This window comes from Salvia hispanica, chromosome 3, assembly GCF_023119035.1.
Source record: "Salvia hispanica cultivar TCC Black 2014 chromosome 3, UniMelb_Shisp_WGS_1.0, whole genome shotgun sequence".
Taxonomy (NCBI): Eukaryota; Viridiplantae; Streptophyta; class Magnoliopsida; order Lamiales; family Lamiaceae; genus Salvia; species Salvia hispanica.
The window spans coordinates 16,276,597-16,294,331 of record NC_062967.1 but is presented as its reverse complement, the minus strand read 5'-3'; the positions used below and the strand labels follow the sequence as shown (position 1 = coordinate 16,294,331).

Here is a 17,735-nt window from a genome sequence, read left to right as displayed (position 1 = left end):
CTCTTGTCGATTACATTTTCCGCTTTCAAAATCAGCCAAAAAGAGGTTATATTACCTGAGTTCAGAAATTTTGCCAAGTCACGCCTCCGGTTAGTGTATCAGAGAAATAAGATAAGGTCAATTAAAATGAAAATGATATATTCGGAGACATTATAAGTTATGCCTAAATTAAACAGAAGCCCTCGGCATTCTCCAGCAGCCTAAGTCCATTGAGAACAGATTGAAGGAGGCTGCTTATTTTGTGCATATGACAAGCCGTCTTGCGGTTCTTCTGGTACTGATTCATTTTTTCGTTAAACAAGAGCCCACACAGTAATGAAGGTGGAAGACGGCGACAATTTGCTGATAACGTACAATCGCATACTAGCGAAAGTGAAATGGCCATCAGGGCCGCAATGACAAATGAAAGTTATAAGCCAGATGGCATAAAGGATGAATTCTCATTTCCGACTCTTAGCCTTTAATCCAACTGCCTGTTTGCACACATCGTCGACACAACTGTCATTTTCCGCAGCACTATCGCGGTGGACATGGTGGATACCGTAAACTTGCCGGAGATTACGCATGAGTCAACAATCTTCATTCAACACTCCCCCTTGATTCATAATTGCACACTCCGAGCATATTTCTGAACTTGATGTGCTTCTCCGAAGACAACGACTTGGTGAAAATATCAGCCAAGTTCTCAAGGCTGCTGCAAAACTTCAAAGAGATGACCCCTTCATTAATCAAATCTCTTATGAAGTGAAACTTAATATCGATGTGCTTCGTTCTCCCGTGCATAACTGGATTCTTTGCAATCGCAACAGCTGATTGATTATCACAGAAAATTCCAGTAGCCTCCTTCTGCTCCTGCTCGAAATCAGCCAATAACCTTCTCAACCACACTCCTTGACAAGCTGAAGAAGTAGCAGCCACATACTCTGCTTCTGCAGTCGAAAGCGCTGTTACTCCTTGCTTCTTCGAACTCCATGTCACAGCTCCAGACCCAAGATTGAACACGAAGCCTGAAGTACTTCGCCTATCATCCACCGAACCTGCCCAATCACTGTCCGTGAACCCAACCAACTCAAAATCAGCAACATTTGAGTACCAAATACCAAAATTTTGAGTTCCAGCTATGTAGCGAAGAATCCTTTTTGCAGCTCCAAAATGTTGACGTGTTGGATTGTGCATAAATCTGGAAACCATACCAACGGCAAAGGCAATATCGGGCCTCGTATGCGTTAAATAAATCAAACCTCCAACTAGACTCCGAAAGCTTACTGCATCAGCTTCCTCCGTACCATCTTTGAGCTGCAACTTTTCATTCATATTCATGGGAGTAACTGCAGCTCTGCAATTCGTCATGTTGAAGCGTTTGAGAAGATCCTCGGCATACTTTTTCTGGAAAACGAACACTCCATCTTCTCCTTGCTTAATTTCCAATCCAAGAAAATAATTAAGCAAACCCAAATCTGTCATCTCAAACATATTCATCATACTCTCTTTGAACTCAGTAACAAGAGAGTTAGAAGATCCCATATATATTATATCATCAACATATACACAAACAAGGAGCAAGCTACCGTTACTTCCCTTCTTTGCATACAATGTAGGCTCGTTAGCACTTCGTTCAAATCCATCTTGCTGGAAAAACGAATCCAGCTTGCTGTACCACGCTCGCGGAGCCTGCTTCAAGCCATATAAAGCTTTCTTCAACCTATAGACCTTATCCTCCATGCCTTCAACAACGAATCCTTCCGGCTGCACGACATAGACTTCCTCCTCCAAGTCTCCGTTCAGAAACGCAGACTTGACATCAAGTTGATAGATAGGCCACTTAAGATGTGCAGCCAAAGCCAAGAACATTCTCACGGTTTCGAAGCGAGCAACCGGAGAGAACGTTTCCTCATAGTCGATGCCCTGCTTCTGCGCATAGCCCTTGACAACCAAACGAGCCTTGTGTTTCTGCACACTCCCATCTGCATTATACTTCGTCTTGAACACCCACTTCAAGCCAATTGCACTCTTATTTTCCGGCAAGTCTTCCAGCATCCAAGTTCCATTCTTTTCAATTGCTGCAATCTCCTCATTCATTGCATTCTGCCACTTCTCTTCTCCAGCAGCATCATGGAACCGATTTGGATCCGCAACCATAAGAGCAAAAGTACATCTTTCATAAAGTTCAGTTAGAGACCTATAGCCTCGTGGAGGGGGTGTTTCGAGAGATGAACAACTACTTAATGAAGGTGGTGTATTTAAGTTTGGAGGATTTATAGGGCTGGTATGAGGCGTATTTGGAGGAGTAGTATTTGGTGAGTTTATGGGGTTGTTTTGTGGTGAATTCGGAGGGCTGCTGTGCGGCGAATTCACACCAGAATCTGCATCACTCGTGTCCAGCGGGAAGAGAGTATATGGGTCATCTTGCTTGCTCTCCCAATCCCAGCCAGCATCTTCATGAAAAACAACGTCTCTGCTGATAATAACTTTTCCACTAAGAGGTTTATATAGCTTGTATGCTTTAGATTGAGAAGAGTACCCAATGAAGATACACTTTTCAGATTTCTCGTCAAGCTTTCGACGATGTTGAGAGCTCACCAAAGCATAAGCTACGCATCCAAAAACCTTTAGATTGCTCACCGTCGGCTTCGTACCTCCCCAAGCTTCATATGGTGTGCGATTTTGAACAGCTTTTGTAGGAGATAAATTCAGCAAGAATACGGCAGTAGCAACAGCTTCTGCCCACAAGGAGTTGGGGAGATGCTTCGCCTTCAACATGCTTCTCGCCATCTCTACAACGGTGCGATTTTTCCTCTCCGCCACACCATTCTGCTCCGGCGTATATGGTGTTGTCAACTCTCTGCGTATTCCATTAGTCTCGCAAAAATGATTAAATTCATTAGAGCAAAACTCACCACCCCTATCTGTACGAAGAACCTTGATGCTCTTCTCACTTTGTTTCTCCACCATAGCCTTGAAATTCTTGAAGTTCTCAAAGGCTTCGGATTTATTTTTCATAAAATAAACCCAACTCATGCGACTATAATCATCGGTAATTAGAAAGAAATACCGACTTCCACCAATCGACTCCGTATTTATAGGCCCGCACAAATCAGCATGAATGAGCTCAAGACAATTAGAAGCTCTCCACGATACACCACTAGGAAAGGATTTCCTCCTCTGTTTCCCATAGATACATCCTTCACATAAATCAAAATCATCAATTTTAGGCAGCCCATGAACCATACCTTTCTCACGAAGAAGCTTTAATCCATTGGTGTTGAGATGCCCATATCGTAAATGCCACAGCCTCGACGCCTCTTGCGTGCTAGAAACAAGAGCGTATTTCTCCACATTTGACATTCGCAGCGGAAACATTCTATTCTCCATCATGCAAACCTTTGCAATGATTTGCCCAGATTTTTTTTCTTTGATGACACATAAACGATCATCAAACACCACCATATATCCAGTAGATATCAATTGCCCAACACTCAATAAATTATGTGCCAAGTGTGGAATAAAATAGACATCATAAATGAGTTTGGTGTTACCATGGCCATCCTTTACTGCAACAGTACCTTTCCCCTCAACTTGAATAGATTTGTCATCACCTAGCCTGACTTGAATCTTGCGAGATTCATCGAGCTCTTTGAACATCTCCTTGTTGGAACACATGTGATTCGAGCAACCACTATCCACGAACCACACATCATTCGGCACATCCACGGCGTCTGCAACCGCCATGAATAACTTGTTATCATTCGCCTCTTCTTGGACGCAATTTGCTTGTTTTTCCTTCGACCAACAATCTGCTTTCACGTGCCCATATTTGCCGCAATTATGACACTGAATTTGGCTCTTGTCGCCTTGCTGTCCACCAAAATATTGCTTTGCATCAGATCGACCGCCACGATCTCGACCTTGGCCACGCCCGCGACCTCGGAAACCTCCTCTGCCTCGTCCTCTTGCCGTAGAGAACTCCTTCCGATTGGAGAATTCACCTTTCACTTGAAAAGCTTTTTCATCAGACTTTTCAAACGATCGGTTAATCCTCGACTCATGAGCTTGAAGAGATCCCATCAGTTCTTCAAATGAAAAAACCGATAGGTCCTTTGATTCTTCAATTGCAGCTACAACATGATCAAACTTTGGAGTCAAGCTTCTGAGCACCTTCTCAACGATGGTCTGATCCGTGATCTTATCTCCACAAGATCGCATTTGACTGACTGTTGCCATTGCCCTCGACAAAAAATCAGCCACAGATTCTCCATTCTTCATGATCAGCGTTTCAAAGTCACGTCGAAGTGATTGCAATCTCACGACGATGACTTTTGAATCTCCCTTGAATTCTTTCTGCAAAGTTGACCAAGCTTGCTTCGAGGTGGTCGCCGTTGCAATTCTGGAGAAGACGCTGTCGTGCACCGCTTGCTGGATGATCGCCAACGCCTTCGAGTCTTTCTTCTTGTTCTCCCGCAATCTGTTCGCCTCGTCGGGATCTGCATATCCCTGCTCCACGAAGTCCCATAGATCTTGAGACCTCAGTAGAGTCTGCATCCGAATACTCCAGTATTCATAGCCTTCTCCTTTGAAGACTGGAATGAGTGGTTGTGTAGCACTCATCGAACTTCCGTTGCTGGCCATCGTAATTGAACCCAGCTCTAGATGCCACAAATGTTGGAAACAGAGAGTAGAGTACAAGCAAGAAGAAAGAAATAAACGTAGCCTTTGTGTATTGGAAGAATGACTCAAAAGACTTATTTATTTCACTAATATGAGGTGCTATTATAAGCCTCTAAGCATGAAGATTACAACGGCAAACTGAAATGAGCTAAAAATCAGCAATAACAGAATATAGCTAATGACTAGGAACACTAAACAACTAACTAAGAATGAGTCAAACTAAAGCTGAAACCAACAAAGACTAAGTCCCGATACTTTCAATTATGAGTCAGCAATCTTCATTCAACAATTCAACAGTGAATAGTTGTTGATAAAAGAACGTCTAAATAGAGATATTCTGGTAGTGTAAAAACTCTTGCATTGTTGATCACGAATGAAAGGGACACTTCTTATTAATAATGAGAAATACTCCATCTGTCCCATAAAAGTTGAGTCGTATTCCTTTTTAGTCCGTCCCAACAAAATTGAGTATTTCCTTTTTTAACAAAAGACAAAACATCTAATCACTCTTACTTTATTCAATCATTTACTTTACTCTCTCTTATCTTTTCTACTTTTTTCATCTCTCCTATTATTTAATATAAATTCTTAATCTCTGTGCCCAAAAGTTGTCTCAACTTTTATGGGACGGAGGGAGTATATGTTTCTTTAAACAAATAATGTTTGATAGGGATCATGATCCCACTTCCTTGCACAAATGTGTTCCTATTTATCTTAAAAATCACCAACTTTTTAAATTGTGCGGATTTCCCACACTAAAATTTCCGGTGTAACTTTTGCCTACGTGAAATGCCGATATTAATCTAGAGCATCCATATCATCATCAGTTTCATCTTCCATACAAGATGAAATGTAACTCTGACTATTACACGTAGGTTTTTTGGCATGCAACATAGGGAAAATTTATGTTGAAAACTTTAGTGTGGAAAATCTACATAATTTGAAAAGTTGATGACTTTTAAGACCACTTTTAAAGGTTGTGGGAAATACCAAATTTTTGTGAAAGTTCTATATTTTTCTGACCAATTTCCGGTATATTTAAAGCCTTTCTATTATATTTAAAGTTCTTACTCTATTGCGTTTAAAGCTTTTTTTTATTATTATATTTAGGGACTATGGATCGATGCACAGTAATATGCAGTACTCCCTCCGTTCATTGATTGTATTTTTATTTTATCCTACCAACCTAAGTTGCCTAAGATAATGCTGCTAAGTACTCCCTCTGTCCACGAAAAATAGACCATATTTATCATTTTTGGTTGTCCACGAAAAATAGACCAAGTCTGTAAAATGACCTCACATTTGCTACTTAGCACAATTAAACACTACTAATATGGACCTCACATTCCACTAACACTACTGATCTCTTAATTTTTCTCATTCTCTCTTACTTTACCAATTTCACATTAAACCCTTGTCATTCATAATGTGATCTATTTTTCGTGGATAGAAGGAGTAATTTTTTACCACACTTTTTTTTCTTAAAGCCCATTTTGATTCAGCGATGTTGTTTTAAACTATCATTGATACAAGGAGCCAGGGCTTTGGTGGTAGAATAATTAAAATTAGATATTGATTTAAAAATGGGTTTCAATCGGTAATCGAGTTTTGGTACTATAGTGAACAATGTATTGGAACATTATAATACAAAATAAATGTGTTTACATTAAAAATGTTTGATTTGTAACGTCCCAGTTTTGGGCTTTTGCGTTTATCAACACATCACTCAAGTAATGATATGGCGATTATCCGAAAAGTAGCCACTATAAAGATTTAAAATTAAATATATACTCCATAGGAGAATTAAAGTATCTAATTAATTTTACTAAGATTTTGAAAAATCATGGAAGATTTAAAATTAAATATATACTCCATAGGAGAATTTAAATATCTAATTAATTTTACTAAGATTTTGAAAAATCATGGACGCTACGAAATAAAGTTCTTTCTTTCTGAATTTAAATCTCATTTCAAATATCAGTATTTCAACCCTTTTATTTTAAATATACGCTTATTTATCTGCTGCAGTACTCTTTACCAAGAAAAGCTCTTTCCAATACAAAAGTGAAATATTCAAATTACTATCTAACAGCTTAGTAGTGTAGCTTCCTACGACACACTTATATAATAATAATAATTTAATAGGTTAATGCAAGTATTTTTCTTTAAATATTAATTTTGTATAAATAGATAATCATGTACTATTATCTAACATGAAATTTCTATCTAGTCAAAGAAAGAATATATCGCATTTCTGTTGAAATTTGGCATAGTGCAGAGATTACATTGCCCAATAACTTATTTTTTGGGCTTCATAGCAAACGTAAATGGGCACTGCCAAATTCCAAAAAAAAAAAACACTATAAAAGTTATATACTAGTACTATTAAACAAGTTAAAAGCTACAATCTGAAAATAATTTATATATTTACAAGAAACTAAATTTGTTTTTATTGTAGCATCTGATAAAATATCAAATTCTAATTCAATAATAATTTTAAAAAATACTCCCTCCCTCCGTCCCAGATAATTCGTCTCAGTTTTCTATTTCGGTCAGTCCCACATAATTTGTCCCATTTCATTTTTACCATTTTTGGTAGTGGACCTCATATTCCACTAACTTATTTCTACTCACATTTTATTATAAAACTAATATATAAAGGTAGTAGTCACTTCCCACTAACTTTTTCAACCCACTTTTCATTACAATTCTTAAATCCCGTGCCCGGTTAAAATGACCCGAATTATCCTGAACGGAGGGAGTATAAGTAAAATGTAAAGTACGAAAATATCCTTGAAATTTTTGTTTCATCATTGGGCTTTTCCACTATAGTTCCATCGTTTTCCCTTACTCGAATTTTGAGAAGTAAGTAAATAATTCCACTTCTATTTAACTACCTTAATAATTTTGATTTAAAGCGGTAACTATATATCATTTTCCATGATTCTAACATATGATCGTTTAGGTTCGAGCCAGTCAAGTGATACTCCATCCGTCCTAAGATATTACACCCCTATTCCACTTTGGGGTGTCCTACTACACTTGAACCGTTTCTATTTATGGTAAAAATTTACTTTACTGCCAACTCTAAACAACTACTCCCTCCGTCTCCCAAATTTTGACACACTTCACTTTTTACCATTTTTGGGAGTGGGCCTCATATTCCATTAACTCATTCATACTCACATTTTATTGTAAAACTAATATTTTAAAAGTAGGACTCACATCCCACCAACTTTTTCAATTTTTTTTCCATTACATTTCTTAAAATTCGTGCCGAGTCAAACCGTGTCAAAATTTGGGGGACGAAGAGAGTATCTCCTAAATTTCTGTACTCAAAAAAAGGGGTCTAATATCTTGGGACGAAGGGAGTACTGTTTATTCTTGTCGAAATTTAATTGTATCTCATAATAGAAATATAACATTATTTAATAGATGTATTATGTATATCAATATTTTCATAGTACCGTAAGCATGCATATTTGTGTATAAAAGCAATGCATTACATCTTTTGATAATTATACACTTTGATAAGGGGATTACGGTATTATCTAAAGCTAAGAGATTTTTTTTTATCTCTCCCATGATTCATTTTACATCAAATTGTGATTCTTTTCCAAAGTTTGGCACATACTAAACTCTGTCACATTAAAGGTATTTAAACTATTGCCAAATTATAGTACAAATCTAATCAAAATGAGTTTCTTCTATACGCTGAAAAATGACTTAGTAAGTTGGTGAATGCATGGAACAAAATAAATAAGGGGTATTGATTGATATTTTATATAAATAAACTTTTTCCAAATATTTTTTTCCACGGAATTTGACGTATAATATCACGAACTTAAATGGTGGTTCAATTTTTCCCACCGCCAGTAAAATCCAACTACATTAATCCGGTGGAAAATCAGAGCAAGTACTATTTTACATACATACTGTGTGGTTGAATTCAATAGGATTCAATTGAATCCAACTTCAATTGGATTCAATTTTTACCACCCGAACTTGCATATAATCTCAATTGAATGTTTGCAAACATGCTCGATTAACTAGTTTGGCCATACGTTAGTCCAATCGAATCCAAAATGCTCGGGCTCGACGGTGGACCCTTTATTAGGCAAGTCGAATAAAAAGAGGGTGATTCACTTTATGGAAGACGATTGTAAAGCAAAAAAAGACAGCAGAAAAGAAGAAATGTCCATGCCCAGCATCATCATTTTAGCTCCTTCAAACCCACCTCTCTGTTATCATATTAATTCTCTCCGCCAACTCATTCTCCCTCTTTTCTCTTTCTCACACGCTTTTCATGCATTTTCAATTAATGCACCATCTTCTTCACCCCCAACCACAACCTCTCTGCTCTCCACTGCTTTTACCCCTCTTGCTCAAATTTAAAGAAACTGTTGGGCTCACATTTGCTTCATGCAACAACAAGGTAAGGTGAAGCCCTCTTTCTTTCTATCTCTGGATGCTCAATTCTGCTTATTTCCCTTCAATCTGCACAATTGTGAAAAAGGGTTTTTGTAAATTTATGACCTTTTCTTTGAATTTGGTCGTAGATGGCAGCTTTATGCTCAAGATTCTTTTTTTCTCGCTTTTCTTGGAATAGGGTTTGATTTGCCTGCTCTTATTTAGCTTTTGCGTATTGGAATTCAATTTTGGGGATTCAGTGTTTGACGATTTTTCAGCCCATTTTTTTGCTTTATGCTTTTGTGCTTTTATTTTATCCCATTAGTCAAGAGAATGAAATATCAGTGTTTGAACAATTGCATCTATTCTTTCCTTTTCCCCTTTTTAGTCTTTCTTTATTTCTAGGTTAGTATTGTAAAGCAAATACAATGTATATAGTACTTACTTCTTTTTCTTATAGATCTTGTGTGTGTGTTTGTGTCTGTTGATATATCTTATCCTATTTAGATCCCACAATTTTATCTGTTTTCTTGTAAAGCATTAGCCTTTAATTTGATTAGAGAGGTTAATTCCCTTTATCAGTCAACTAATTGGGATTGCTTAAAGGCTTATCTTGTTTTATGCTGTGTTTTGTGGTGGGAAATGTGACAATAATTTCAAGATCACCCAATGCTTATGTCCTCAAATATTATATTGGATGGTTGGGTTGTAGTAAATTGTAATAGCATGAAATCCTACAACATTTTTTAAAATAATGAGAGATTCCTGGCAAAGGACAAGTAGTTAAGACAGCCTTGTGATAATTTTTAATTCACACTTCACATGCTATTATAATTAAATTTTAGTCTTGTTGAATTTGGAGTTTACTTTCTTGCAGCTATTTCCATATTTATATACATTGAAATGCTAAATGAGAAAACTCCACTGATTGAATGCCTTTTTTTAGCTGTCTTGGTTACCGGTCCACATCATCTTCAAACCAACTTGATGTTTGACTGAGAGAAGAAGGGACCCAGAATCTATATTCACTTATTCAGAATCTTGTGACTCTTCCTAACTGTCTTTTGCTTGGTCAAATACTATCTGATCTGTCAAATATTATTGAGATTGATTCTGGTCTACCAAGAAGAAGAAGGCTGTTCTTCGATTTAATCCAGATGGTCTGTTGCTTCCGGGTCTGATATAATGGGGGGTTGTGTCTCGATTAGTAGCAGGAGTAATGGAGAAAGGATATCTCCTTCGTGTCTGTGGATAGACATGTTTCGGCGCAAGAGGAGTAGGAGGACATTTTCTGACCACGGCACAACATTGCAACATCTATCCGCTGTCCCTAACCGGATAATCACCAACGGGAGGAGCAGCAGTTCTTGCATATTTACTCAGCAAGGCCGGAAAGGCATAAACCAGGACGCTATGATCGTATGGGAAGTAAGTCCCTTTTATTTGTTGCTGTTGTTGAGGGCGTCTTTGTCAATTTCTGAAGATGATATTCTTTAATCTTGTGGATGCGCAGGATTTTATGGAAGAGGATGTTACCTTCTGTGGTGTCTACGATGGCCATGGTCCCCACGGACATATGGTGGCTCGGAAAGTCAGGGACACGCTGCCGCTGAAGCTCTCCTCTTTTATGAACTCATCCGAGTCAAAGAAGAATGGTTCAAGCGCGAATTGCTGTAATGGGAATGTGAAATCAGATGTGGTAGATCCCATGAAGGATACACCTGTCGAGGAGGGAGTGGAGTCTTTCTGGGGAGACGCTTTTCTGAAAGCATATAAGTCGATGGACAAAGAGTTGAGATCCCATCCTAACTTGGATTGCTTCTGCAGTGGCAGCACCGCTGTGTCGGTTATAAAACAGGTATATTTTATAGTTTTGTTAAAGTTTTTACATCAAAATTTGAATTCCACTTATATTTCTGTTGAACATCCCTTGATTTATCGAAGGGTCAAAATCTTTTCATTGGAAATATTGGTGACTCTAGAGCTATTTTGGGATCTAAAGATAGCAATGATGTGATGGTGGCAATCCAATTAACAGTTGATCTAAAGCCCGATCTGCCTAGTATGTTCTTTCCTGTCTCAATTATATGATTTAAGAAATTGTGTCGTTATTAGGCAAACTTATGGTTGCTATTACTTGAAACAGAGGAGGCAGAGAGGATTAAGAGGTGTAAAGGTCGAGTTTTTGCTTTACAAGACGAGCCTGAAGTACAAAGAGTGTGGCTGCCATTTGATGATGCCCCTGGTCTAGCAATGGCTCGAGCGTTTGGGGATTTTTGTTTGAAGGAATACGGAGTTATCTCTGTCCCTGAATTCTCTTATCGAACTCTCAGTGACCGAGACAAGTTCGTTGTTCTTGCTTCAGATGGGGTGAGTGTACTACTCTTTAAGCTATGATTTATGAGTTATTTGCAAACATGATGAATTTGTTGAAATGTGTATATGATTCCTCACTTTTTGCATTTAGACGCCTTACTATTATCTACCTACGGCGAAAATATTCTCTTTGATACGCATTGGTTAATTTAAAGATCGAGATTGTAGCTTGATTTTGGTATAGGTTGAGCAACAGGTGCTAGAGAGTCAAGCCACAACATTATTCTTAAGGTCCCCTTTAGTGATCATTGGCTGCAAACTCATTTTTTTATTGTTGAATTAAATGAAAAACGAGTAACAAGTTTCTAGAGTTTGGTACTGCAACAGGGCATGGTTTCCTGCAGGGATATAAATGAATCAACAATGCATTTAATTTCAAAATGTTATCACAAAATCAAGTAGTGAGATATAAATGAGCGGCCGCATCCCTAGGTTTTGTTTCTTGAACCAATGATGTTGACTAGATTAGGGCCATATCCGATGTTTCATTCAGCTGATGGACATAGATATTGATAGGGTGAGCAAAACTGGATCCAAACCGAAAAATTGAACCCTGCTGTTGGATTTTGGTCAGTTCGGTTCTGTTTTAGCCATATTTGATTTGGTTCAGTATAATTTATAGGAACTGACAAATTTCAGCTGGAACCAAACTGACTGAACTTTTAATATGAAATATATTTTGGAGTATATTAGGAGTAGTAATATATTATTATATTATTTTATATGATATTATATTATATTTTTCTTTTATTTCTTTGATTCAAAACCTAAAAAATCGTCTAAGATGATAAATACATTAATATATCTTTTATTCCTTTGATTGATGATGATTTTATTATGATTATTTCTTGGCTATTTTGGATAATTATTTTGATAATAAAAATGAAAATTTCAAAAATTTCTCTTTACCGAAAACCTAATCGAAACCGAAATATAAGTTTGGCTCGGTTTGAGAAAAAAATCTTGGGTTTGGTTGGCCATTTTGAAATGTATGGTGTATATGCTATTAGGACTTTGGTTTGGTTGGTCGATTTATTTTTCAACCAAACCGACCGCATGTTCAACGGGTCAAATAGCGTGGCCCTGCCTACCTCTGCTTTGGTTCTAGACCTTCTCCTTGTTCCCTTGCCTGTGGATTCATTGATGTAGTAGAAGCTCTTCATCAATGGTTGTTTGAATGTGGCAAGAATTTTCTTGATTTAGTTTCTTCTATTTGATTGTTTGGTTTGAAGTTTCTTTCCAAAATGATGAATGATAGAGAGATAAGATGCTTAAACATTTTGATTTTTTTAGCTTAATGTTCAATACTTCAATTAGAGGTTGGATTACTTTGATATAGTGAACAATTTTGTGCTTGTTTGATCATGCATCTCTTCGAATTCTCGACATTCATACATATATTGTCAGTCTAATCCTTCGAATACGCTTCCTTACGTAAACCTCTTTCCACGATGCAGGTATGGGATGTCCTTAGCAACGAGGAAGTGGTCGAGATAGTATCATCGTCCCCAACGAGATCCTCAGCTGCCCGTATCCTAGTCGAGAACGCTGCCCGCGAATGGAAAGCCAAGTATCCGACATCAAAGATGGACGACTGTGCTGTCGTCTGCTTATTCCTGGACGGGAAGATGGACACGGAGTCCGATTACGAGGAGCAGGGCTTCTCCTCAGCAACCCTCCAGAGCAACCACTCGGGCAACGTCGTGGAATCAGACGATGGCCAGCACTCCGAGCCATGCCTGCAGCGGAACAACACTGTCAGGTCGTCGGAGGACAACGAGCACTACAGCAGGGTGCCGGTTGTGGCGGACGATGGGGAGAACGCCGGTGGCAGCGAGGATCAGAACTGGTCGGGTTTGGAAGGCGTGACCAGAGTGAACTCTCTTGTTCAGCTTCCCAGATTCTCCGAGGAAAAGCCGAGGCCGTAACGACGTCGTTTAAGTGACTTGTTTAGTTGTAACACTGCTGTGTTATGTTTGAAAAGTACAAGAAATGTGTTCTACTATTTTTTTCTTTTTTTTTCTTTTTCTAAAATTTGATCAAATTTATTTATGGTTCTGGCATATATTTTGGTCAGTTGAAATTTACTATCTTTTATTTTTTCATGAAAAATTCTTTAATTGTTATTAGGTCGACCACAAGTACGGTCAAAATTGAAATCAAAGTTTGAATAGTCCTCAAAATTTGTTAGTGGCATTATGAATATGTCGAATTTTTCAAAATAAATTCAACCCAAGTCATTGGCAAAACATGACCAGTGGAAAATCAGGTGCCCATTTTTCCTGAAATTAAATTAGTTGATCATTAGTTCTGGATTATCATTTAAAATAAAACCGATTTGAGTAGTAATAGTATTTTTTTTTAATGAAGATGTGCAGTTACCGTACTTGTTTCTATAAATATATTAAATAATTGTGTCATTTATTTATCATTATATTTGTGTATTAATTTCTATCGTGCGAGTTTATTCGAACAATATAAAATTAAAGGAGAGATACACATTAGGATTAGTAGATAGACATTTATCAATAATTAAAAACAATATGGATGCACAATAACCACGATTAGCCTATGTTTTACATCATTAATTGGAGAATGACTGTAGTGAATTATTTGGCATAAGATATTTTTCCACTTGTTTATCGTAATACTTTTTAATTTAGGGATATTAATCGAGCTACTGCCGTTCGGGTTGGAGACAACCCACTAGAATTGTCAGACTATTTAAGTGCGGGACATTCGATTATGAATTTTTCGAATTATAAATCTTTAACTCTAACCCTAATTCACCGACTTCTAAGCTAATCCATCAGATTATTCAAGCCAAAAAGTTTTCGAAAACAAACTCATATAATTAAAATTTCTCTATGTAATTGATTCTATATTGTTTTTACTTAGTTCTAGAATCACATAAATAAAGGAAAAAAATTGTATTCTAGAGAATGACAAGAATAATACAAATAAATATAGATTAAAATTAGAATAATTCATTTGACTTAAGGATTGTATTGTGTCATTGTTTTGGCATTGTTATAACAATAAAAACATTGAAATTTTGATGGGTTAATTAATTTTCAAATTTGTCTTAACTGGCTTTGGCGGTGGTAAGCCAGTGATGACGAGATGACGGAAGAATGGGTTGAGGTGGAACTTAGAAGTTGATATTGTGGAACCATGTAGAAATGTGTGGAACGAAGATGGAAGAAGACTAATGAAATGTGGCACATAAAATTAAAATAATACTCTACAATTTACTCCCTCCGTCTGGCTAAGATGACACATTCCTTAGCCAGCACGAGATTTTAGGAGTTATTGGTTAATGTATTTAATTGGAGAGAGAAAAGGTGGGTGGAAGAATTAAAATAGAGAGAGAAAGAAAGATGAATATTTTAATAGGAGTAAGAAAAAGTGGTTGAGTGTATTAATTGGAGAGAGAGAGTTTCCGAAAAGGGAAATGTATCATCTTAATTAGGACAAACTAAAAAGGAAAACGTGTCATCTTAAGTGGGACCGAGAGAGTATTATTGTAATTAAAAATTACAGCCCGTAGACCAACCTGATTAACCCGTCAACCCTAATTGGCTAACCTATTTAGCTTGTTTGTATTCGGGTTTTGAAATTAGAACCCTAACCAGCTAATTTTACCGAGCTATTCAATCCAATCCACAGGTTTCAGATTAGATTGACACCCTACTTTTTATATTCTTTTTTTTATCGTGACATACCAATTTCGGATATGGAAAATTAGAATAAAGTTTATCGAATATATCCGATTTTTCTTAATATTAATGATTTCATTTTTTAAAACAAATAAACATTATGAGAAGGATCCGTATGGAATATTCTATACATTAAGATTTAGTTCAACCGTATCGGTATAAAATGGAATATAATATAATCAGTTTTTAGCCATGATATGTCTTTAAGAGTTACATGTGGAATACCGATAACCTATGTAGGATGAGGAGCGATGTTAATCTACATATTTTACTATATAGTTTTTGAAGACAAATAATATTCCCTCCATCTCACAAAAGATATCAGATTTTCCTTTTTAGTTTGTTCCACAAAAGATATCACATTTCCCTTTTTGGAAAAAGTTCTCTCTCACATGAATATAAAAATTATATTTTCTCTATCCATTCAACACACAAAACAAAACCTCCTAAAATCTCGTGTCGTTCCACAAGTGTGACATCTTTTATGGAACGAAGGGAATAATAAAAGAAAAACTCTATATACAGGCAATATTGAATAATGGGTAGTGATCAATTGCTAACTAATTAGCAATCTCAAACTAAGACTAAATCTTAGTCATTAGATTAGAAGATCTAGTGGTTAAATTAATGCCACATGGATTATATTTTTAATTAAGAAAATTAATAAATAAAATTAGAAGGTATTAATGTCAATTCTCTCTCATTAAAATCATCTTAAAACTTTAAATTTACGTAACTCTCTCGATTTAAATAATTTTTTCACAAAAAATATATCAAATTAAAGATAATTTTATAAGGATTCCAACGAGATCTCAATTGCATATGTTCCGACGATGTTCGGATGATGAAATTTGATATTTTTTATTTTAGTTTTCGTAAATGTTGATAACCAGATTTTTATCAACAAATACATCAAAAAATCTCAATAAAATCATGTAAAACTCTCAATAAACCATGTAAAAATCTCAATAAATATGTATTGATATTTTCTTGTACTAGTGTTGATATTCTTATATCATATTTTTTATATTTGTAATATACTATGTTGATATAAAAATATTCACGAAAATTATCATATGACAACATAATGACGATATTACCCTTTTGTTGATATTTTGTCTACTATTTATTGAGATTCATAAGATTTAATCTCATCCACTCATTTTAAAATCTAAGGATGTAGATTTGGTCTTGATTTTAGATTAGGGTGGCATTAGAATATGACCCATAGAATAATAATCCAAAGGAAATGTATCTTAAATAAACAAATCATAGCTATTAAAAGAACTACTAGCGCTAAGATATATAAACATAAAATCATGGACCGATTTGCTTCTTTTCATGATTCATACTCAACAATAATATATCGCACATATGAAAAATATCAGAATTTTGGTAGTATATCATAATTTTAAGTACAATATAGACATGCAATCTTTCCCTTCTGCGGTATTTATTACTAAATTATTTGGATTCCCAAAACTGATCAAATAAGAGTAGCACAAAGATTTTATCTTAGTAATAAAATTTTATTCACTTGGAGCACTTGAGGGAACAAAGTAGACTAAATATTACTTCCTCTTCCTCTGTCCCATTTTAGGAGTTCTAGTTTATCATTTTTTAGTATCTCATTTTAGAAATTCTGGTTGTAATATTTCAAAAATGGTATCAAGTCCCACATTTCACTAGCCCTTTTCACTCATATTTTATTATAAAACTAATATAAAAAAAGTAGGATTCACCAATTTTCTTTTATAGTATTTCTTTAAACTCGTGCCAAACTCAACTGAGACTCTTAAAGTGGAACGAAGAAGGGAGTACTCAGGAGTATAATGTCTATTGTACTTAGGAAATAGTCAAATGTAGTTGAAAATAATGCCAAGTTGGACATTAATTTCAGAACCAATTAATAAAGTCTGACATGAAAATTAATTTCCCAATACAATGAACAGTTTGCCAATTGCCATAAAATCTGAAAGGTTACTAACTTAGTTGGTAGTCTCTTAGCATTTATGTTAAAATTAATTAAGAATTTATTAAAATTGTCTAGGTCCCAATAATTACATTTGCTAGAATGTCCAGTAAATGGGATTTGCCAAACTTGGAAATTAGTATATTCAAAAGTCAATTGATGCTTTGATTGGTGTCATTTTGTGGTCACTTATTCACCAGCGGTTAGATTTTAAAAAAATATTTTTTTATCTTCAAGATATTTGTAAAATAAATAATTTCTAGTTGAATTCTTTTGATTGGAAATTATACACAATGTATCATTAATGTCTTGTCATATTCTTATTCATAATAAATTCGTCCTTTTTTTTCAGAAGTTGGAACTGAATTAGACATTATACAATTGAAAAAGGCTCAAATCAACCAATCCAATGGCCAGGAAGAAAAAAGTCACAACTAGCCACATAAATTGTAGAAAAACGGAGTCAAATGGTAGAAATCAAAATCATATTTTTATCAGGCATATATATTGTAGACACATATAATATTGTATTGTAAATCATTTAAAATAGGTTTAATATGGGAATTCGTTATTTATGAAGTTAGTATATAATT

At 35.8% G+C, this 17,735-nt stretch overlaps 1 protein-coding gene across 1 annotated transcript; it reads left to right on the top strand.

Moving 5' to 3' along the window:
• The first annotated feature begins 8,841 nt into the window (after window positions 1–8,841).
• Window positions 8,842–13,516, top strand: LOC125216418 (probable protein phosphatase 2C 52). The gene is made up of 6 exons (XM_048118126.1): window positions 8,842–9,100; window positions 10,022–10,503; window positions 10,589–10,933; window positions 11,020–11,137; window positions 11,222–11,445; window positions 12,909–13,516. Exons 2-6 carry the CDS (start codon window positions 10,261–10,263, stop codon window positions 13,377–13,379), a joined length of 1,401 nt encoding a protein of 466 aa, XP_047974083.1. The 5' UTR covers window positions 8,842–9,100; window positions 10,022–10,260; the 3' UTR covers window positions 13,380–13,516.
• The last annotated feature ends 4,219 nt before the right edge of the window (window positions 13,517–17,735 follow it).